The 19,812-nt window shown below is 40.3% G+C and overlaps 3 protein-coding genes across 4 annotated transcripts in view; all 3 read left to right on the plus strand.

The window, feature by feature from the left end:
* The window catches only part of septin5a (septin 5a), a 21,314-nt gene extending 18,482 nt beyond the window's left edge, over window positions 1-2,832 (plus strand). For both annotated transcript variants that reach the window (XM_069707796.1, XM_069707795.1), the window contains 4 exons: window positions 283-379; window positions 476-611; window positions 762-864; window positions 1,647-2,832. In XM_069707796.1, the coding sequence (XP_069563897.1) occupies window positions 283-379; window positions 476-611; window positions 762-864; window positions 1,647-1,709 (399 nt within the window). In that variant the 3' untranslated portion in view covers window positions 1,710-2,832. The remainder of the gene's footprint in view (window positions 1-282; window positions 380-475; window positions 612-761; window positions 865-1,646) is intronic.
* Window positions 2,833-2,927: 95 nt separating this feature from the next.
* On the plus strand, window positions 2,928-7,015 carry gp1bb (glycoprotein Ib platelet subunit beta). The gene is made up of 2 exons (XM_069707797.1): window positions 2,928-4,015; window positions 5,426-7,015. The coding sequence occupies exon 2, from the start codon at window positions 5,438-5,440 to the stop codon at window positions 6,059-6,061; it is 624 nt and encodes a 207-aa protein (XP_069563898.1). The 5' UTR covers window positions 2,928-4,015; window positions 5,426-5,437; the 3' UTR covers window positions 6,062-7,015.
* Window positions 7,016-7,451: 436 nt separating this feature from the next.
* dhx37 (DEAH (Asp-Glu-Ala-His) box polypeptide 37) lies at window positions 7,452-19,218 on the plus strand. The gene is made up of 26 exons (XM_069707798.1): window positions 7,452-7,749; window positions 7,854-8,023; window positions 10,351-10,463; window positions 10,566-10,944; window positions 11,066-11,214; window positions 11,350-11,442; window positions 11,589-11,685; window positions 12,589-12,702; window positions 12,789-13,005; window positions 13,432-13,530; window positions 13,609-13,679; window positions 13,794-13,929; window positions 14,023-14,099; window positions 14,550-14,782; window positions 14,882-14,993; window positions 15,092-15,198; window positions 15,601-15,789; window positions 15,938-16,062; window positions 16,378-16,494; window positions 16,589-16,761; window positions 16,856-16,970; window positions 17,660-17,797; window positions 17,877-17,971; window positions 18,445-18,518; window positions 18,627-18,724; window positions 18,812-19,218. Exons 1-26 carry the CDS (start codon window positions 7,647-7,649, stop codon window positions 18,886-18,888), a joined length of 3,471 nt encoding a protein of 1,156 aa, XP_069563899.1. The 5' UTR covers window positions 7,452-7,646; the 3' UTR covers window positions 18,889-19,218.
* The last annotated feature ends 594 nt before the right edge of the window (window positions 19,219-19,812 follow it).

Here is a 19,812-nt window from a genome sequence, read left to right on the forward strand (position 1 = left end):
ATATACTGTGCTCTTAAATTGAAGTGTAACAGCAGGTCATGGGTGATAAACGCGGGTTTGTGGCATAAATCCACTGATCAGCTGTAAAAAGTCAGCGCAGGGAACATAAACAGCAAACAGTCTTTTACCTGTCTCAACAATTACAGTCACGTTCACTGGAGCTGCTCAGCGGCCTTTTGTGAATGCGTACGACTCTGTGAATGTGTACCAGGATGCTCTGTCAGCTTTCTCTGAAAAGACAAGGCTCAAAATAACATCCAGTCCTCGTGTCTGTGTGTGCAGGAGTGCACCCCGTTCGCTGTGATTGGCAGTAATACAGTGGTGGAGGCCCGAGGACAAAGAGTGAGAGGAAGACTGTACCCCTGGGGGATTGTTGAGGGTATGTTTGTATATTTTTCTCTGTTCAGCTGTCTTCAGCCTGAATGCTAATTAGAAACTTTGATTATTAATTAACTGCACACATTTCTTTGCTCAGTGGAAAACCAGTCGCACTGTGACTTTGTGAAACTGAGGAACATGCTGATCCGTTCGCACATGCACGACCTCAAAGACGTAACCTGCGACGTCCACTACGAAAACTACAGGGCGCAGTGCATACAGGAGATGACCAGGTATGTGTGCGGAAGAGTCCGGTGAGAAATAAAAGCATGAGCGAGTGGGAATGTTTTGTAAACATCTTTAAAAACGGCTGATGAACAGATTTCAGTACAGATTTGTCTGATTCACCTCTCACCCTCCTTTCCTTCTTCTTCCTCTCTCAGTAAACTGGCTGAGGACAACCGTATGGAGAGTCCCATCCCCATCCTGCCGCTGTCCACTCCTGATATGGAAACTGAGAAGTTAATCAAAATGAAAGATGAGGAGGTATGAAGTTTCCTGAGGATTTAGATTTTTATTATGAATGCATTTTAGATAAGTCATTAGTTTCTGCTCTGACACAACAATGTTTGATGTGATGAGAATAAGTTACAGGGACCGATGGCTGCTAACCCAAGATATGTTATGATGTGTCACAATATGATATGATATGATACAATTGGATGCGATACGATGCTACACGACAGGATGTGATACGATACGATTAAATGGAATACGATAAGATATGATACGATGCAATACGATACGATTAAATGGAATACGATAAGATATGATACGATGCAATACGATACGATTAAATGGAATACTATAAGATATGATACGATGCAATACGATATGATTAAATGGAATACTATAAGACGTGATGCGACGCGACACGATACTATACGATACGATGCGATACGACATGATGATTTCGCGCTGAAAAATCCCTGCGTAATACCATTGTTAATTCTGTCTGTTGCACCTTTATTGTGTGTAATTTGGGTCTAAAATCGATCTTTTAATTTATAATGAATGAAATCATGTATTCAGTGTTGACATTTCTGAATTACTGATCGCCTCCACAATATATGTGTAAGAGGCCCTGTCATACATTTAATATTACAGCAGTTTTAATCTATTCTGGGATTAGATTCAAAGTCTATTTTTAGACTGCTTTATGATTATCTAAATACTTCCATCTGGGGCTTAATGTTCTGGAAACCATTTCAGCCATTCAGGATTTATGTTTGTGGACAGCTTAAACCTACTTTCCTGTCTGTCTGCAGCTGAAGCGGATGCAGGAGATGCTGAACAAGATGCAGCAGCAGATGCATGACAAAGACCAGTGAAGTCTCCCAGAGCAGAGCAGTGCTGCAGCGCCACCTGCTGTTTCTCCTCTGGACGACAGTGAGACCCTCAGACTCTGAACATGGATATAAAGTTTTTGTGATGACTCTGGCTGTACATTTCTCTTCCGTTTGGTGCTTTGTATAGTTTGTCTGCCTGGAGGGTTTTTATTTTCTCTGAAACTATGTTTCCCCATTTTGAGCCCCTCGCTGTGGTCTTAACATATATAATATAAATGCGTAATTTAAATAACGACTCAGTGTACCTAATTTATAAATGCGATGCTAAACCTTTTGGATATAATATCAGGGTGTGTGCTGAGAGATGTTTTGTAAAGAAATGTAGGTCGTTGATGATATTTAGACTTGAACATTGATATTGGTTTTTTTTTATTATGCGTATGAGATTGTGTGTTTGGCTGTGTGAGTGTTTGTATTTCATAAAATTTCCTTTGATATCACCAGGTATCCGTCCATAAAACTCCTAGTAGTCCTTAAAAAGTTGCCACAGTGACTTTTCTTCAACTTTTGCTCTTGTTCTTTTGCTCATAAATACATTCATTTAACATTTTTCACATACAGCCAGTAAAAATATCCTCTCTCAGCATGGTTTGAGCTGAAAATGCATTTATTGCCAGTGGCTAACTGTGAACGGAGCGCCTCTGACATAATGAGAGGGTTTGTGCAGTGTAGGGTGCATGTGCAAGCATGCTGCCATTACTCATATCCGCTAAATGCTGTGGGTCTATTTTTACTGCTTTATAGCCGATGCCCTGTGCTTGTATTAAATGCATCATGACCTACAGCTTTGCTGCCACCACAGGATGGTAAAGTAAATCACTGATGAGGAGCGAATACTGTGTCTGTGTTTCTGTTTTTAAATTCCTCTCTTTGGAGTTATGCCATTAAAGTTGTGAGTTGAGATAATTTGTGTGTGTGTGTGTGTGTGTGTGTGTGTGTGTGTGTGTGTGTGTGTGCGTGTGCGCGTGCGCGTGTGCGAGCTAGCAAGCGCGCGTTAAGACTCTGTTGGTACTGATGAATTGTACATATTTTGCCTGAAGGCTGTGAGCTCAGCCTGCGTCCCATTTACAAAGGTGTGACAAATAAACTCCTGTTTTTCTCGTCAGTCTGGCCTCGCCGCCTCAGCGTTGTTTCTCTGAACGTTGTGGAGTCCAGTGAGCTCAGCACAATGTCCTCTGTCACTTTTGCATGTCAGGCTGAGCAGCAGCACTCAGAGCTGGAGCTGCTGCAGAGACATTATCTGCTGATTCATGTTTATCTCCTGCAGCCATTCTTCCTCTACAAATCATCTTCTTCCTGACGGTCAGTACATGAGCAGAGACGTAACATCAGTATGATGGACAGAAATATTTGTATTTTCTGTAGGTTCATTAATGGGAGAAGCAGTCAGATAATTTATTTGAGTATCACATTGTAAATATATCATGTATTTAAAACTTTACTTAAGCAAAAGTACCAGTATTGAATCAAACTATAGTTAAAATAGCAAAAGTGAAAGTGCACATAATGCATAATTGTCCATTTCTGGACATAAACTGCATAAACACTGTTGCAGCTGCTCAAGGTTGAGCAGATTTTACCTACTTTGATTTGGTATCCTGGAAACTCGTATCCTAACCTATCATCAGATGTCATAATTTATTTATGAATATTTTTTCAATATTAATCTGAATCTGTAGAGTAACTAATAACTCATGATAAATGTAGTGGAGTAAAATGCATCTGTCTGAACTTCAGTAACAAAAATTGGCAATACTCAAGTGAACTACAAATGCCTCAAACCTGTATTTAAAACTTGTATTTGAAATACACTTCTATCATTTCCTAATAATTTATGTGGTACAAATTATATTATCATTTATTAATGCAAAATATATTCTTCCTATATGTTGAACTGAGCTTACTGGTATGTTTTTTTTAAGACAAATGTCACTTTCCTGCACGTGACCTGACCTGCCGCGATCACGTCCATGCTGTAGGTTACACTCAATCAATCAATTAATTAATCAATTGATTTGAAAATACTAATTGAACACTGTGTTTTATCTTCAGTTAATACCAAAGTAAACAACTCTTAATGGAAGACCTCCCAGCAATTTACTAAAAACTACTAAAGTAAAGAGTGCTGGTGTACATGTACTGTACAAGCGTGTGCAAAGGCGTGTGCTTGCGCTCATAACTTGACAGTGGTCTTTATCAGTGTGGGCCAGCTGGCAGGAACACACACACTCTTCCTCTGATCATCTGTAAGAAACACAGTCATCTCCTGAAGACACGCAGCACTGAAGGTAAACGACTCTCCTCAGACCTTACTAAAACTTCTCACTTATGTCGCTGTAATAACATTATTGAGAACATAACAAGGTGATAATTCTTGTTTTTTTTCCTATCAAAAGTGTATCAAACTAAAATGTATATATACTATGGTTGCTTTGTGCACCTGTCAAGTGATATCACATGGGGTCCTGGTCGTAGGCTGCATCGTCCTGACTTTTCAATTTTTTTTTAGACATAATGGACATGAAAAAAGCTGGAGATTGTTTGCTGTGAATGCTTTGCGTTTTATAATGTACATCTTGTATCATTTGTAATGAGAACATGATTAATACAATATTTAGTTGTTAGATATTAAATTGGTGGTAAACTTTAAACTAGTTTTATATAGTAAAGTTGTACATCACTTGTACTCAACTGTATAAAATATGTATGAAATGTGTCATGAAAATGATATTCATTTAAATCTAATTGCACAAACAACACAAAGCAGGGACTGTATTTGTACATTGTGCAGAACATTTAAAACTCTTTCAAACTTTAATGCACTCAGCCCTGAGATAATAAGACCCACTGAAACAACACCACAGCTTCACAACATACCACAGAGCTCATCAACTTCTCTCTCACTGTTGGAAAAATTACTCAGAGGCTTGGTTCAAAATCAAACACATCGGACATTTATTCTTGCAAGACGGAGCAAATACATGCCACCCTCAAAGAGAGGTGTCCAGCAGTGCTCTCAGATCTCCGTAGGGCAGCTTTTATACAGTGTGACAAACAGTTGACAGTCACCCCCCATTCCCTTTGTATCTGCTTTCGTATGGTAATACTGAGTTGATTGTAGGTCACAAGATAAGGACACAAGGAAGTCATCAATTAGATGCGGAAAGTGAAACAAAAAGGAATTACTTGCAAACAAGAGAGAAAACAAAGAGACTTTTCGGAGCCTGTTTGATAGGAGACTTTCTGGAGCCACAATGCAAATAAGAGGAAGAGACAAATCTTTTTTTCCATCACTCACATAAAATTAAAAACAGTAATCTAGTAATTTAAGATTCAAACAACTTTTCTAAACCAGACACGTACAGTGAGATAAGAGATTTTGTTCAGAAAGTCGTGGGTATCATCATGTAATTTCTCCATGTTTACACTGATAGGAAGCTTTGCTACATTTACCTTTACATGCTCATCATCAGTCGGTTTGGAATACAAGTGTTTATGTTTTTGCAAATTGTCGATACGTTTTTGGGACTTCAGGATTACTTTGCACACAGTAGTTATTTCTGTAACAGCTAAATGATTCATAGGCCTTCAATAAATACAGTGAAGAGACAGATGGTGTTTGCCAACAACAGACATAAAGAGCAGTTTTACAATTCAACACACGATGTATTAATCTGAGATGCCTCCCGTCTTTGCAGTGATTGGAAACCATGAAGGGTCTGCTGCTCCTGTTTCTGCTCCTCTTGTTTGGAGGTCAAAGGTCATCAGCGTGCCCCCACCTCTGCTCCTGTCACGGTGGGCAGGTGGATTGCAGCAGCAGGTCTCTCACCTCCTCCTCGCTGCCCACCCGTTTCCCCGCAGGGACCACCGAGCTCCGTCTCCACAACAACCTGCTGACCACCCTCCCTAATGAGCTCCTGGAAGATCTGACCTCCCTCAGCTCCGTCTCCCTTCACGGTAACCCCTGGGTGTGTGACTGCGGCGTGCTCTACCTACGTGCCTGGCTGCGACGTCAGCCCGCCAGCCTCACATCACATCTGGGTGTCAACTGCAGCTCCCCTCCCAGCCTGAGAGGCCGGCTGGTGGTGTATTTAACTGAGGAAGAGGTGCTGGAGTCCTGTCACTACTGGTACTGTGACCTGGCTTTGGTCTCGCAGGTGTGTCTCTTTGTGTTTGTGGTGGTGCAGGCGGGTCTGCTGGTGGCTCTCATCGTTTTCCTGAAGAGGTTCGAGAGGCTTTTCAAAGAGGGGAAAAGGACCAGGGAGGACAGTTTCACAGCCGGCGAGGGCAACAGGGAAAACGATTACATGGCTATAAAGGACACCAGTATCTGAAAAGGAAGTGTGATGTGTGAAGAGCTCTTCATCAGTTGAACACTGGAGAGAAAGGTTGTGCCACTATGATCTTAAATCCAGGTGACAATTTCAGGGAATAACCTGATTAAATGTGTAGAGAATTATGAATAGAGCCTATATTATACGGCACGCTACATCACCAGATTTCAACCAAATTCACGCGGAGCATTTGTGGGACAGTTTGGACAACAGTGAAACTGTTCTGAGAGTCACAAAAACTTTCTATTGATTGTTTCCTGTATTTTACCGACGTAGACCAACGTACAGCCATACCACTGTAGAATAGACTGAAAAAGAGTCTGCGCTCAAGCCTGACAACTATTTAATTTTATTTATTCCAATAGTCAAAGTTCCTGTAGCAAAACACAAGATGATATTAATTTTATATCATAAATAATGTTTTGGTAAGAAACTCTTAAATTTGCTCATTAAACTATGAGACCATAATGTGTACCCAGAAGGACATTTAACAGTGTTTGCTGTATAGAGGACAAACTGTAAACTATTGCAAACTTATTGCAAGTACGTTATTTCTGTGCAGCAATATTTGTTACTTAGCAGTCATATCCTGATAACAATATATCTGTTAATGATCTTATTGTAATTGCTACCAGGAAACCTTTATAAATATGCAGTATCACCTATTTGTGTCACATAACGATCATACAAAGAAGAAACTCAAATCTTCTGTCTTGAGATCTGTAATTGAGATAATATTTCGAGGTTTTCAAAAGCTTATAGGTTAAAAATGGATTTAAAATTAATTAAAATATTTTTTATTTCAGACAGAATGAAGTGCTGATTGGTTGTTTATTTCTGGTGTTTTTTGATATTCACATTGCATTATATTTGACTGTAAATTTGAGATGTATTCATATGCCGTTTTCTATTTGTACAACTTGCTCGAAAAATAAAGCCCAAAAATGACTGCGACTCATGTTTATGTTAGTCCCACTTTTGTTTTCTGAACTTTAAAACACAAATGGTTTAAACAAAGGGGAATTATACTTGAATTGCATGGTAATAATTGAGTTTTAAATGCACTTAAACAAATATTATTGTTATATTTTAATGTTATATATTTATTATTATATACCAAATTAATAAAGGCATTTAATATAAAAAATATTATTCTTTCCCTGAAATTTCTTAATAGCAGATTAATATATCCACAACATATAGGTTTATCTGTTTGTTTTTTTGTTTTTTTTAACAGTTACACAGTTTTTGAAACATATTGGTCAATAATTAAGATCAATAAACAATCCAATATCTATAAAACATCAAATACTGGTTTGGATTATTCTGTAGCGGAACCTTCCTACAGTGTTAACATTTCGGCGGGGGACCGTTTTAGCCGTTGCACACCTCTGTGTTTACACGTGAGGTTTGTGCGGGGCTTAACTCTCGAAAGTAAAGTCTTTAAATCTCTATTGCCGCTGTCTGAACCGTTTACATAAAAAGGTTAGAAGTTGATATGTTTATTAATATTTTGTCGGTTGTGTAAATATCGTTTAAACGTGAAGGTGTAATTAGCTCGTTAGTTCACGCTGAGTCGTTTAAAATGGGAAAACTAAGGAAGAAACACAATTGGAAAGGAAGACAGCAAAGCGACCCTCAAGCAGCAGCACATGAAGAGAAGACACAAGTTGTGGTGGAACTGCAAGGTAGGTTTTCATAAGAAAAACCTGTAAAGGAACGAAAACACGTCGTCTTCATTGTCACTTAATTTATTGTGTGTTTGTCTCTTTGCGTGGCTTGCGTCCATCAGATGGGACCAGACTGAAAGGTGTAGATAAGAGCAATGCTCTGGTCCTCCCGGCCAACAAAGCCAAGAAGAAGAAACCCACGCTGACCACAGTCTCCACTAAAAGGGCCCTCACCAAGAGGCAGAGGAAAGAGCTGCAGAAGGTCCTCGAGCGCAAAGACAAGAAAGCTCAGGTGAGAAACCTTAAATGTAAAATACAGATTTTGCCTTTGTCTCTGGGAACTTGTGATGCACATTGTTGAGTTTTTATGATAAATGATTAATCACCAGAACATTCAGATGATTAATTAATAATATACAAATGATGTGGACAGTAAATATCCATGAGTCTAGACTTAGTGGTGAAACGGTAAATGCCACATGCCATTTGAAATCTGCCCAAAGTTACTGGATCAAAGAGCAGGGTATTGGACTGCAATACATTTGTAGTACAGACTGTAATTGGAGCCCGACTGTTCCTGGATTTTTGGGGTCGATACTACTGATATTAGGGAGTCAAATAAATCGGATACGGCGATATCGGCCGATTGTCTTCTCTCTCTCTCTCTTAGCACACATTTTACTTTTACACTTTTAATGCTTGGTGTTGCCTCTGAATTTGAGAAGAAAAGATGTTGTATTTCCTGTTCGATGACATATATGGCGATCTTCATCTGTATTCACCTCATCCTTAATTCATGAGGAGCTGCCTGTGGAGCTGCATGCCTGCCTATGGCTGGTTTTCTATCTAACAATAATCTGAGGAATCCTGTCTAATACTCAAAAACTGTTGCTGATTGAAGTAAGAAGAGTCTCACCAACTATTTACTGCTAAATTGTGGACATTATTGGGATCCTCTGGAGCTTTCTGGCTCTATCCTGCTGAACTTTGGGCCTAGTAGGCCTTGAAGGTCAAACAATGCCACCCAAAGCCTCTAAACACCACTGAGGAATATGTCACGATGGCTCAAGTGTTGTCTTTGGCTCACTTGATTGTAGCATCAAAGATTTTGATGAAAGTCTGTCCAGCTCTCTTGATATGATGAACAATGAGGGTAAATTCTGTCACGTTTTAGGAGATTTCTCATTTCTCAATGGTCTTTATTCTAGTTACTTTTTTTCCTCTTATTCAGAAAGAAAGAAATATCACTGAACAGTTCACGACTTACATTAAAGTAAATTCACAGGTTCATTCTTACTCTATACGTCAATTCTCAGATCTTCATCCTATTAAATTTTTCACCTGCAGATACGATAACCAAATTATGGGATAGCTTTTCCAATCTGACAAAAAGCTGTTCCTGTATAAAACGCTTGAAAAGGTGCATAAAAAAACTTTAACTGCTGCTTTGTAACTGTAACATGCACACAAAAACTCATCCATTGTCTTACTCGATGCAAAAAAAAAAATCTAATCAAATCAGTTTGTCAAACACTACATCGCACATCTCTCCAAGTAACACATTTTTATCGTTTGAGTTCAGGTTTCTCGATAGTAGGAAATGACTCGTCCGTCTTGCAGATCTTGTCCTTCAGTGCATCTTTTCGTTGTGGAGTTTGTGTGTGGAGGGCCTGACTAACCTCTGTCTCAGTGTTTGTTGGGATTTGTTCCAAGAGTTTGATTACCAGGTCCTCCAACTCGTTACAGAGCGACTTCTCAATCTCAGAGGTGTCTTGTTTGCAGGAGTAGAAACTGCTGCTTCATTTCTTGCTTGAATCCATCCTGTTCAGCCTTCAGCCTCTGGATCTCCTCCTGGTGCTCTGAAAACGTTTCAGAGTGAGACCTCTTTTCTATCTCAAGAAGTCGCTGAAAGGCGTTGCTCTGTTTTTTGGTTTCTTCTAGCTGTTGGCCCAGTTTGATCCTCTGTGTCAGCTCATTGAAACACTTGGCTCTCTCTTTGCCAAACAGATCGCTCTGCTCCTTTGCCCAGACCTTTGCTTTGTGGAGCTCCATGACGGTCTAATATTCAATGTGGTTCCAGAGTTCTTAGTTTTCTTGCGCTTCTGACTTCAGGTTGTTGGAGAGCTCTGTGAGGCTCTGCTCCTGAGAGACACTATTTTCCTCTGCTCTTTGCAGCTGAGCCTTTACACTCATCATGGACATGAATGTCACGGCAATATTGAAGAAAACAGTCAGAATTATACATACAAGGTCATAAATACACCTAATATTTGATTTAATGTCCTTTGGCAGGTTGCACCTTTTTGTCAGATCCTTTTGGCCATTAACCAGCTTCTGGTAGAATATGGATAGTTGACCGCTTTTCTTGGTAGAATTGATAGAGTTCAATCAAATTTGTTGGTTTTCTGACACAAACCTGACTTAAGCACAGTCCCACACAGTTGGGTTGAAGTCAGGACTTTGGGAATAATCTGCAGCCCTGGACATCATACTGAACCTATTTTTTTATGCTGTAACATTTGTTCCGACAGACTGTACTCATTTATCAACAATACTTTGGCAAATCATATACAAAGGATTTGATTTATGTCAAAATGTGTTTATGTCTCTTCTGTCCAGAGAGCAGACATCCTGACCAAACTGGCTGAGGTGCAGCTCCCTGAATCTGAACTGAAGCTCCTGTACACCACATCCAAACTGGGAACAGGAGACAAGCTTTACCAAAGTAAACAGTAAGTGCACGACACAGTTATCAATCAATACCAAGAAGCAACGTGATCGCTAAGTTTCTTAGTAGAAAAGGAGTAATACGTGTTTTTTAAAATAATTTTCAGGTCATTAGATGATGTAAAAGACTTGGATCCAAAGATCAACAGCCTCAGCGGAGCGAACAGGAAGAGAAAATGGAAAGAAGAGAATGAAGATGAAGAAGAAGAAAAGGCAGAAGAAAGTAGTGATGTGGACACATCGTCTGAGGAGGAGGAGGAGGAGGAGGAGGATGAGAAAATGACGACCACAGAGACGAGTGAATCTAAGGAAAGTACCTCTCCCTGTCAGGAAACAGTGACCAAACACGAAGTGAGGGAAGAGCAGAAGGCCGCAGAGAAAGATGGACAGAAAGAGAAGAAGACTTCAGATCAGGAAAAAGTCCAAATCAAGAAACTGTCTCAGCCAGCTGTCTTCATTCCTGTTGACAGATCACCAGAAATCCAGGTTTGTGTCTGTGAAAAGAAAAGAAAAAAACAGTAACTGTGACTCTGGAAACTACAGGTTTTTCAATAAGAAAGGTGTTTCCTAGAGTTTGCTTGAAGTGTACTTCTATCTGTTGCTGCAGGAGGCTCGTCTGAAGCTGCCCGTGCTGGCAGAGGAGCAGGTCATCATGGAGGCAGTGAGAGAAAATCCCTGTGTCGTCATCTGCGGAGAAACGGGGAGTGGAAAGACCACTCAAGTGCCTCAGTTTCTGTATGAAGCCGGCTACGCCAGGTAGTTTATCTGCTTCATGGTGCTGACCTGAAATGTTCTACTGGGCATTTACCAAGAGAAAAGACTCATGTGGATACACACTTGTATGTAATATCATGTGTTTACTGTCTTCTTGTTCATTCTTGATTCCTCTAGTGGCGCTGGCATTATTGGTATCACAGAGCCGAGGAGAGTAGCAGCCGTCAGCATGTCCCACAGAGTGGCCAAAGAGATGAACCTGCCCACACAGTAACAAACATTTACTCACTGTAGACGTGTAGAAAATATTAACAATAAGTAATCGCAAATCCACAGATTTAAAGAAATCTACAAAAAACTAAAAAGCCTGAATACTCTCTGTTACAAGCTTGGAAATATTTATTTTTGTGCATCAGGGTGGTGTCCTACCAGATCCGATATGAAGGCAATGTGACTAGCGACACAAAGATCAAGTTCATGACGGACGGTGTTCTACTGAAGGAGATTCAGAAGGTAATCATCTTTACTTTCTACTGAGTCATTTAATAAAACACAGTCAACATGACGACAAGCTTCGGTCCACTGGGAGAAACATCCCGGTAACTGCTGCTTTCCTTTATGTCTCCTAAAAGACACGAGAAGAGAAACTCAGTGAGAGGGACAGACAGCAATCAGTGTGTAATAACATTTATGTTTAACCTGGAGATAAATGAGGACCCAGTTTTGCCTTCTATTTGAGATAATAAAAGAGACTCTAAAGAGGAAAGTGGAGCCTTGTGTTTTAATATGACCAGGAGACAAGGTTTCAAAGTTGTATTATTTTTTATTAACAAATATTAAAGAAAATCATTTGTAACAAAAAGATATCTGCAATTCAGTAACTTATTATGTTGATGTGAACAGAAGAAACCAAAGATAATCTGTGAATAATTACAAAAGATGTAGAAAACGGCAGGAAATAAGCAATATTTAAGAGTTATGCTTGAAAGACATGATTGGCTTAAAGGAAAAGTTAAATATAGATTCATTAGACAATCTACTGCAGATCTACAAAGAATTGTAGATATACAGAACCAGACACTGATTGAAAATATGCACAGTATATATAGTACATCAAAAACAGGAATAGAAGTAAATCAGAAGAATAACAGATTATCAAAATTGTCCATCTACTATTTCTATTGTTCTGTCTGTTATCCAGCTTATCAATTCATAAGCGCTAATTGAGCTGGATATATCACAGCTTGAATGACCCTCACCATGTTGAACTCAAACAGAAATTGGTTGAAAACCAACTGAAGGCATTTTTTACATCAATAATGGACTCGGCTGTAACACATCACAATGTGTCTGAACCAGGCTTTAATGACCTTGATCTGTCCGCAGTATCTTCAGTGTCTCTGTCTTGTTTTGTAGGATTTTCTGCTGCAGAAATACAGTGTGATAATCATAGATGAAGCTCACGAGAGGAGCGTCTACACAGACATCCTCATCGGATTATTGTCTCGTATCGTCCCTCTCAGAAACAAGGTAGGAGACGCAGCTGCGGAGTCTAAAGTGTCTCATCTGCAGACAGAGTTTCATTTTAACTCCCACTCCCACCTGTCTCTCTGCAGAAAGGCATTTCCATGAAGCTGCTGATCATGTCAGCTACTCTGCGGGTTGAGGACTTCACAGACAACCAGAGGCTGTTTCAGACGCCGCCGCCTGTCATCAAGGTGGACGCTCGTCAGTTCCCGGTCACCATCCACTTCAACAAACGCACCCCGCTGGAGGACTACACCGCAGAGGCCTTTCACAAGTCCTGCAAAATACACCGCATGCTGCCTCCAGGTACGTTCTGGCATCAACATTTGTTTAACACAAAACCAGACTGACCGACAGGAGTGACATCAAACATCATCAAAATTATTGAAATAACATTTAAGGAGGTATGGTCAGATAGATTGTTTTTGCTGAAAAAACAACAACAAATTATAAGACTTATTAAACAGTTCTCTTTAATAATAATCAGAATAATCTTTATCATTTAATTATCATAACAAACTTGACTCAATTATTTATAGACAGTTTTATCTGTGGCGAGATGCACTATTGTTTATCTTTTTATGTAAATCAATCATTGAAGAAAAAAGGGATGTTTATATTTATCAATAGACAATTAGAGTAATTTCCAGTGAGTTGGCATGATGAACTGTGTTTGCTGGTGGAGTTAAACTTTCACCCTCTCTGCCACCCTGATGCACGTCTGTCCTCCAGGTGGTATCCTGGTGTTCCTGACCGGTCAGAACGAAGTTCACAGCCTCTGCAGACAACTGAGAAACGCTTTCCCCTTCAGGAAGGGTAACACAGCCACTGGTGAGTCGTCTGCCTCCTCACTAACATATCTCTGAGCCGAGAGTACGTATCTGTGTATTTACTGGGTTTTGTGTCCAGCTGACGATGAGGAAGCAGAAAGCTCAGAGGCGATGAAGAAGTTTAAGAAAGCCAAACAGAAGAAGACTGTTGTAAGTCTGCTTTTAGTAAAAGAGCTCTAAAACCCCTGATGTGACGAGCACTTCCTCCATCTTTGACAGATATTTATTATGTGCATACTTAAAGCATGTTAACTCCATCCACAGTCTCTGCCTCGGATCGACCTGGATAACTACTCCGCCCTGCCGGTGGACGAAGGAGACGAGGACAGAGAGGCGGGGATCGGAGACGAGGAGGATGGAGGCTCAGACCTGGACTTCGGAGACGATCCAGTTGTTACAGGTAAGCTACGCCAAATAAATAGTTCTTCGCAATCCAGGTGGATTTATTTCACATGAGCACCTTTACAGATTCTGCTCTGTTTTGTCTCTACAGAGGAGAAGGCCGACCCGTCCATCCCTCTCTACGTCCTCCCACTCTACTCTCTGTTGGCCCCCGAGCAGCAGGCCAAGGTCAGATTAACGACATGTGTCAGCACAGAACTGATTAAGTAAAATCATACACGAGTTGAGAGGTAGGGTGGTTTGGCAATAGAAATATTATGACAGATGGAATTTACTGGATAACTAAAACGGTAACAACAATAGCAAAATGGTAGTGGATGAGAGCCAATATTCTTACACAATACATATCAGATATATATTGCTCCAGCACTTGCTTCTACTGGCGTGCCTGAAGTAACTCGACTTGTTGATTTAAGAGGAAACTGCGCAGAGTTTAGTTTGAAGCAACGCAGTCAATAAACCAATGAATTAGAAAGAGCTGGTAGTTCAGTACTAGCTCCTCAGTGTATTTATTGTGCTATTGTAGATTGTGCAGATTAGATTTCTTACCAAGATGTCATATTAGATTAACTTCTACTGTGAGATGTTGTACATTTGTTGTATGTTTGTTGGCTGCAGGTGTTCAGGCCTCCTCCACCCGGCACTCGTCTCTGTGTTGTGGCCACCAACGTGGCCGAGACGTCTTTGACCATCCCTGGCATCAAGTACGTGGTCGACTGCGGTCGTGTTAAGAAGCGTTTCTACGACAGAGTGACCGGCGTGTCGTCCTTTAAAGTCAACTGGACCTCACAGGCCTCAGCCAATCAGAGGGCAGGTAGAGCGGGGCGGACAGAGGCGGGACACTGCTACAGGTCAGCGCTATTAAACTGTGTAACGCTCATCGCTGTTTCCTTTACCCGAGGAGGATTTTCACAAGTGTTTCTCTCCCTGTTTCTGTGATGTTTCTGCAGGTTGTACTCGTCTGCCGTGTTCGGAGACTTCAGTTTGTTCTCAGAGGCAGAGATCACTCGCAGGCCTGTGGAGGACCTGGTTTTACAGATGAAGGACCTCAACATAGACAAAGTGAGGAACTCAAACTTACCAGCAGGCTTCTGAATGAAATGCTGCTCCTTAACAGAAAGAAGTATCAGAATAACCGCTTTTATTTTGTGTTTGTGCAGGTGGTCAACTTTCCCTTCCCCACACCGCCCTCCGCTGAGACTCTTGTGGCAGCAGAGCAGTTATTAGTCTCTCTGGGAGCTCTGGAAGAGCCGCCTCAAACTGCAAGGTACCTGTGGCTTTCTGTGATGTCATCAATATTTATTGAAACACTTCAGATAGTGTTGGTGGACATTTGTTTTCACTGGTTCTTGCAGAGAAGCATGAACAAATAAAGACATATTTCCTTATCGTATTATGATTTTATTTAAAAGCGATGATTTCAGCAGGAACTTTAGGACTCCACAAGATTATTGTCATTCTTTGATGCTCAATGAAATCACCAGAGATGAGTGTTATTAAATTCTTCTTCTGTAGTCAGATCTTGTTCTTGTTTCCTTAAACAGCCTTTTATATTTCTTTTTAAAATTTGAACTATGTCTTATTTATCCAGTGTAATGATACAAACTGAGCTGAATATTAATCACATCACTTGTCTGCACTTGTAAACCGTCATTTTCTTCTTTCTAAGGGTGAAAGACATGCAGCGAGCGAAGCTGAGCTGTCCCATCACCCCCCTGGGCAGGGCGATGGCCTCGTTCCCTGTAGCCCCGCGTTACGCTAAAATGTTAGCGCTCGGGAAGCAGCAGGACTGCCTGCCGTACGTCATTGCTGTGGTGGCAGCCATGACAGTGCGGGAGATTTTTGAAGACCTCAACAGGTGAGGACATGTTTCCTCTAATGAAGTGTGTTTCTAGCTAAACTAAATCATGCAGCACTTTTCAAGCTCAGTCCTCTCTCATGCAGCACGTGACAGTTTGATTTTTATGTTTTTATAATTGTAACATATTTTCGTTTTTCCTCCTCAGACCTGGACGCAATGAAGATGAGAGCTCCAAACTCACCCAGTGTCGAGCTCGGCTGGCCCAGATGAAGAGGCTGTGGGCTGGGCAAGGAGCCTCACTCCTGCTGGGAGACCTCATGGTCATGCTGGGTGAGCTTACGTTTTGTTCAGGTTACAGTAGTGGACAGCACTGTACAACAGACTGTAGAAAAGTATCTTAGGTTGTATGCTGACCTTTTAAAGGCCCCGTGATCTGGCTTCAAAATTATAATTATCTTCCAGGTTTTAGCATGAAGCTGAATTCTGAGGAGACACTGAAACATCAGGAGTTTCCTTTAACTTACTGAACTGAGTCCTGACTTAGGAAGAGTTGATAAGAGTGCATAAATGTCTGTTTTATGCAGCTTACTTATGTTCAGTATATTTATAGAGTCTATCCATACTTCTGTGTACATGTGACTGCAGGTGCTGTCGGTGCTTGTGAATTTGCCGGCTGTACTCCCAAGATTTGTGAGGACAACGGGCTGAGGTATAAAGCAATGGTGGAGATCAGAAAGCTAAGAGGACAACTAACTAATGCAGGTACACACACGCAAAAAAAAACAACCCACAGATTATCTAACACTCATCTGCTGCCGAAACCCAGCAGAGACTCATTGGTGTTCCCTCCTCCCAGTGAACGCAGTGTGTCCAGAGGTGGGCGTGTTTGTGGATCCCAAGATGACTCCACCGACGGCGCACCAGGTGGTTTGCTTGCGGCAGATTGTTCTGGCCGGACTTGGAGACCATCTTGCGAGGCGAGTACAGTCAGAAGATTTACTCGACCCAAAATGGAAGAATGGATACAAGGTTAGTCACTCTGAGGGCTGTCCCATTGATTTAGGAGTATGTTCTGTATTATCCCTCTTCTTCACCTCCCCCTGTTACCTGTTTTCACTCACAGACGCCTCTGATGGACGACCCGGTTTTCATTCATCCTAATTCTGCACTGTTCAAAACGCTGCCAGAGTTTGTCGTCTACCAGGAGATCATGGAGACCACCAAGATGTACATGAGAGGTAAATGAGCCCAGAGAAAAATGCAGTGACATCACTGGTGTCAGCTTAGTGCTCATTTTACTTCCAAATGTGAGTTTAAAAAAAAAAAAGGGATGGGGGTGCCTTTTCTATTTTAATCCTGATGGCATTTTCAGTCAGCTGCTTGATTTTCACATAAACTGTTTTATATATTTATATATATATATATATATATATATATATATATATATATATATATATATATATATATATATATATATATATATATATATATATTTTTTTTTTCTTAGATATTCAGTCGAGAGTTGAGGCTGAATAGAATAAGATTCTGGAAAAATAAAAATAACACTCTTGACTGGAAAAATACCCACAAGATCGTATGATGTGCTGTTGCATCTGATGACATCAGGTCCAATAACAGTGACTCCTTCATGTTTTAATGTTATCACTGACGTTAAGAAGAAAACAAGATTTTTGAACATCTTAAATTACATGCTGTTCTCTGTTTATGGCAAATGATAAAACATGTGATCTGTTTTGTTTGTGTTTTGTTTTATTGTTCTCCTGTAATCCTGTTGACAAGCCACATTTCTATAATGCCAAATTCACGGACAACAGATTTCTGCTCCTTTGACTGAAGCTACATTTGCAGACTGATGGTTTCACCTAGTTAAAAGCAATCTTCTTTTTTTTTTTTTTTGTCCTGTCAGGTGTCTCGGCAGTAGAAGCAGAGTGGGTCCCCCAGTTTCTGCCTCAGTACTGTCACTTCGGCTCTCCTCAGGAGTCTCCGGTACCGTGGTTCTGTTCCTCCACCGGCATCATCAGATGTCACCGTTCAAGCACCTTCTGTAAGTCCTCTACAGCAGAGTACCGGAGCTAAAAGGTGTTTCAGCCTACATTAAAGTCATCACTGTGTGTCTCCTGCAGTCCGTGTCGCTTGGCAGCTGCCTGCAGTGGAGATGGAGTATCCAGAGGGCCTGGAGCGCTACAAGCTGTTTGCCAGGTTTCTTCTTGAGGGACAGGTACTGCAGCCAAACCTGAGACTTTTGTCTTGACTTCTACTACAGCCCCAAATAAATCTATTATTGATAAGTATTGGTAGCTTTAATTACTGTTGAGCCTCCTCCTTTTGTTGTTTATTTGGATCTGCAGTAGTTGTTACCTTTGAAAGCTCTTCCTATGGTTCTTATTAGAGTATAAAATATTTAACTTACAAACTTTGATTTGCAATAATGACAATTATTTTACATTTTATCATCATTTGTGATCAAAATGATCAATATAAATCAAAAGTTATTCAAGATTGTGTCTGTCATGTTGAATGCCTACATTGTTCTCTGTGTGTTAGGCAGAAGAACATGCAGTAGAGGAAAAATATCAATTAAAACCTGTCACAAACTATGAAAAATGTTGGACAAATGCTGCCTGAACCTGGCCAAAAGTTACAGGAACATTTATCTCTTGCATAGTAATATTTGCTTTGTCTGGTTGACAGGTTTGTCCCAAACTAAAGAAATACAGCAGCCACCTTCTGTCAAACCCCTCCATCATGCTGAAAATGTGGGCAAAGTAAGTCGATGCTCTCGCACATGCTGCTCTGCCATCTTTGAAGCAGTACAAATTAAACTTCTTTGAAGGAACAACTTTCCTTTTACTATCGTGTTTTTGCTGTTTCAGGTTGCAGCCCAGGACGGAGGCTTTACTGGGACCACTGTTGTCAAAGAGAGTCGACGGCAGAGATGCTCTCCTCTCCATCTGGAAGACCGAAGATAAATGTGAGGATTTAATGGGCTTGTTTCTGATCTGCTTAGTCTTTTTGTCATATAATTATGTTGTTTTAAAATGTTTTTCTTCTCCTACAGTTCTGTTGTCTGCATACTGCCAGTGGTTACCTGAAGCCATACACCAAGAAGTAGCTAAGAGCTGGCCTCCTATATAAAGGCTGCATCTGAAAAGAATAAATAATATAATGGACTTTTGACCAGACTTTACATTGACCTGCACAACAAGAAAGCCCACTTCCTTGCTACATGTAGAAAGGCCTTGTTCAGACTCTGTTCATGTTTTATCAAAGTGCAAGTGAAATACCACAACACTGAATTTTTTTTTTAGTTGTGTGTTTTATACATTGTATCTATGACTTGTAAAGTTATTTTCAGACAGAAAATATTTCAGCTAAAGCTCTGCAATGACTTTTAACTTGTTAGTGTGCTACTGTCATTTATGTATGTCTGATTTGGTCTTCATAAGACTTATAAAAGCTGTGGCCCTGGAAATGCTGGTGTGTGACTTATTTATTCTTTGTGTCAACTTTTGGTGATGATGGTGTCAGCATAGTTATCTCAGCTTTGAGATGGATACATAAAACACAAAGTCTGTATTTGAAACTGTTAAAAATACATTATAAATATGTAGACATTTACCAGGCAGGGAGTGTCTGTGGAGAAGATGGTTTTGGTTTAGACTGAAAGTTCAGTTTTGACAAAACAATTTGACCACAAAGTCCATAAATAGCTTTTCTAGGTCCTTCAATTGTTTTTCAAAAGTTTCCTTAGCAAATGTGTTTTTCCCAGTTTTTATATAATTATATTAACATGTATGATTGTCTGAACAGTTTAAAAAAACAACAACCTGTACTTCCATTCTTGATTGAAAATCCCCTTGACGGCTGTACAACAGACTTTAAAGAATAGAAAGTTCCCAAACACCTAACAAAGAATCCTTGTGGTTAGATGTCAAATTGTATTTTGTGTTATTTTCAATTGATTGATGCATAGAACAGAAAATCAGGATATATCAGTCTGTTTCCTTTTCTACATCAACTATTTCTAACTTTATGGACGTACAACTGTTGGGAGCTTCC

Source organism: Brachyistius frenatus, unplaced genomic scaffold (genome assembly GCF_029030835.1).
Source record: "Brachyistius frenatus isolate BFR_SWC_R1_liver_20210118 unplaced genomic scaffold, ASM2903083v1 Contig_72, whole genome shotgun sequence".
Taxonomy (NCBI): domain Eukaryota; kingdom Metazoa; phylum Chordata; class Actinopteri; family Embiotocidae; genus Brachyistius; species Brachyistius frenatus.

Bases quoted from the DNA above. Each gene is read 5' to 3' on its own strand.
- gp1bb (XM_069707797.1), top strand. From the start codon at position 5,438: ATGAAGGGTCTGCTGCTCCTGTTTCTGCTCCTCTTGTTTGGAGGTCAA.
- dhx37 (XM_069707798.1), top strand. From the start codon at position 7,647: ATGGGAAAACTAAGGAAGAAACACAATTGGAAAGGAAGACAGCAAAGC. The intron at 14,100-14,549 runs GTCAGATTAACG...TGTTGGCTGCAG, and splicing joins CCCCCGAGCAGCAGGCCAAG to GTGTTCAGGCCTCCTCCACC. The intron at 14,783-14,881 runs GTCAGCGCTATT...ATGTTTCTGCAG, and splicing joins GAGGCGGGACACTGCTACAG to GTTGTACTCGTCTGCCGTGT.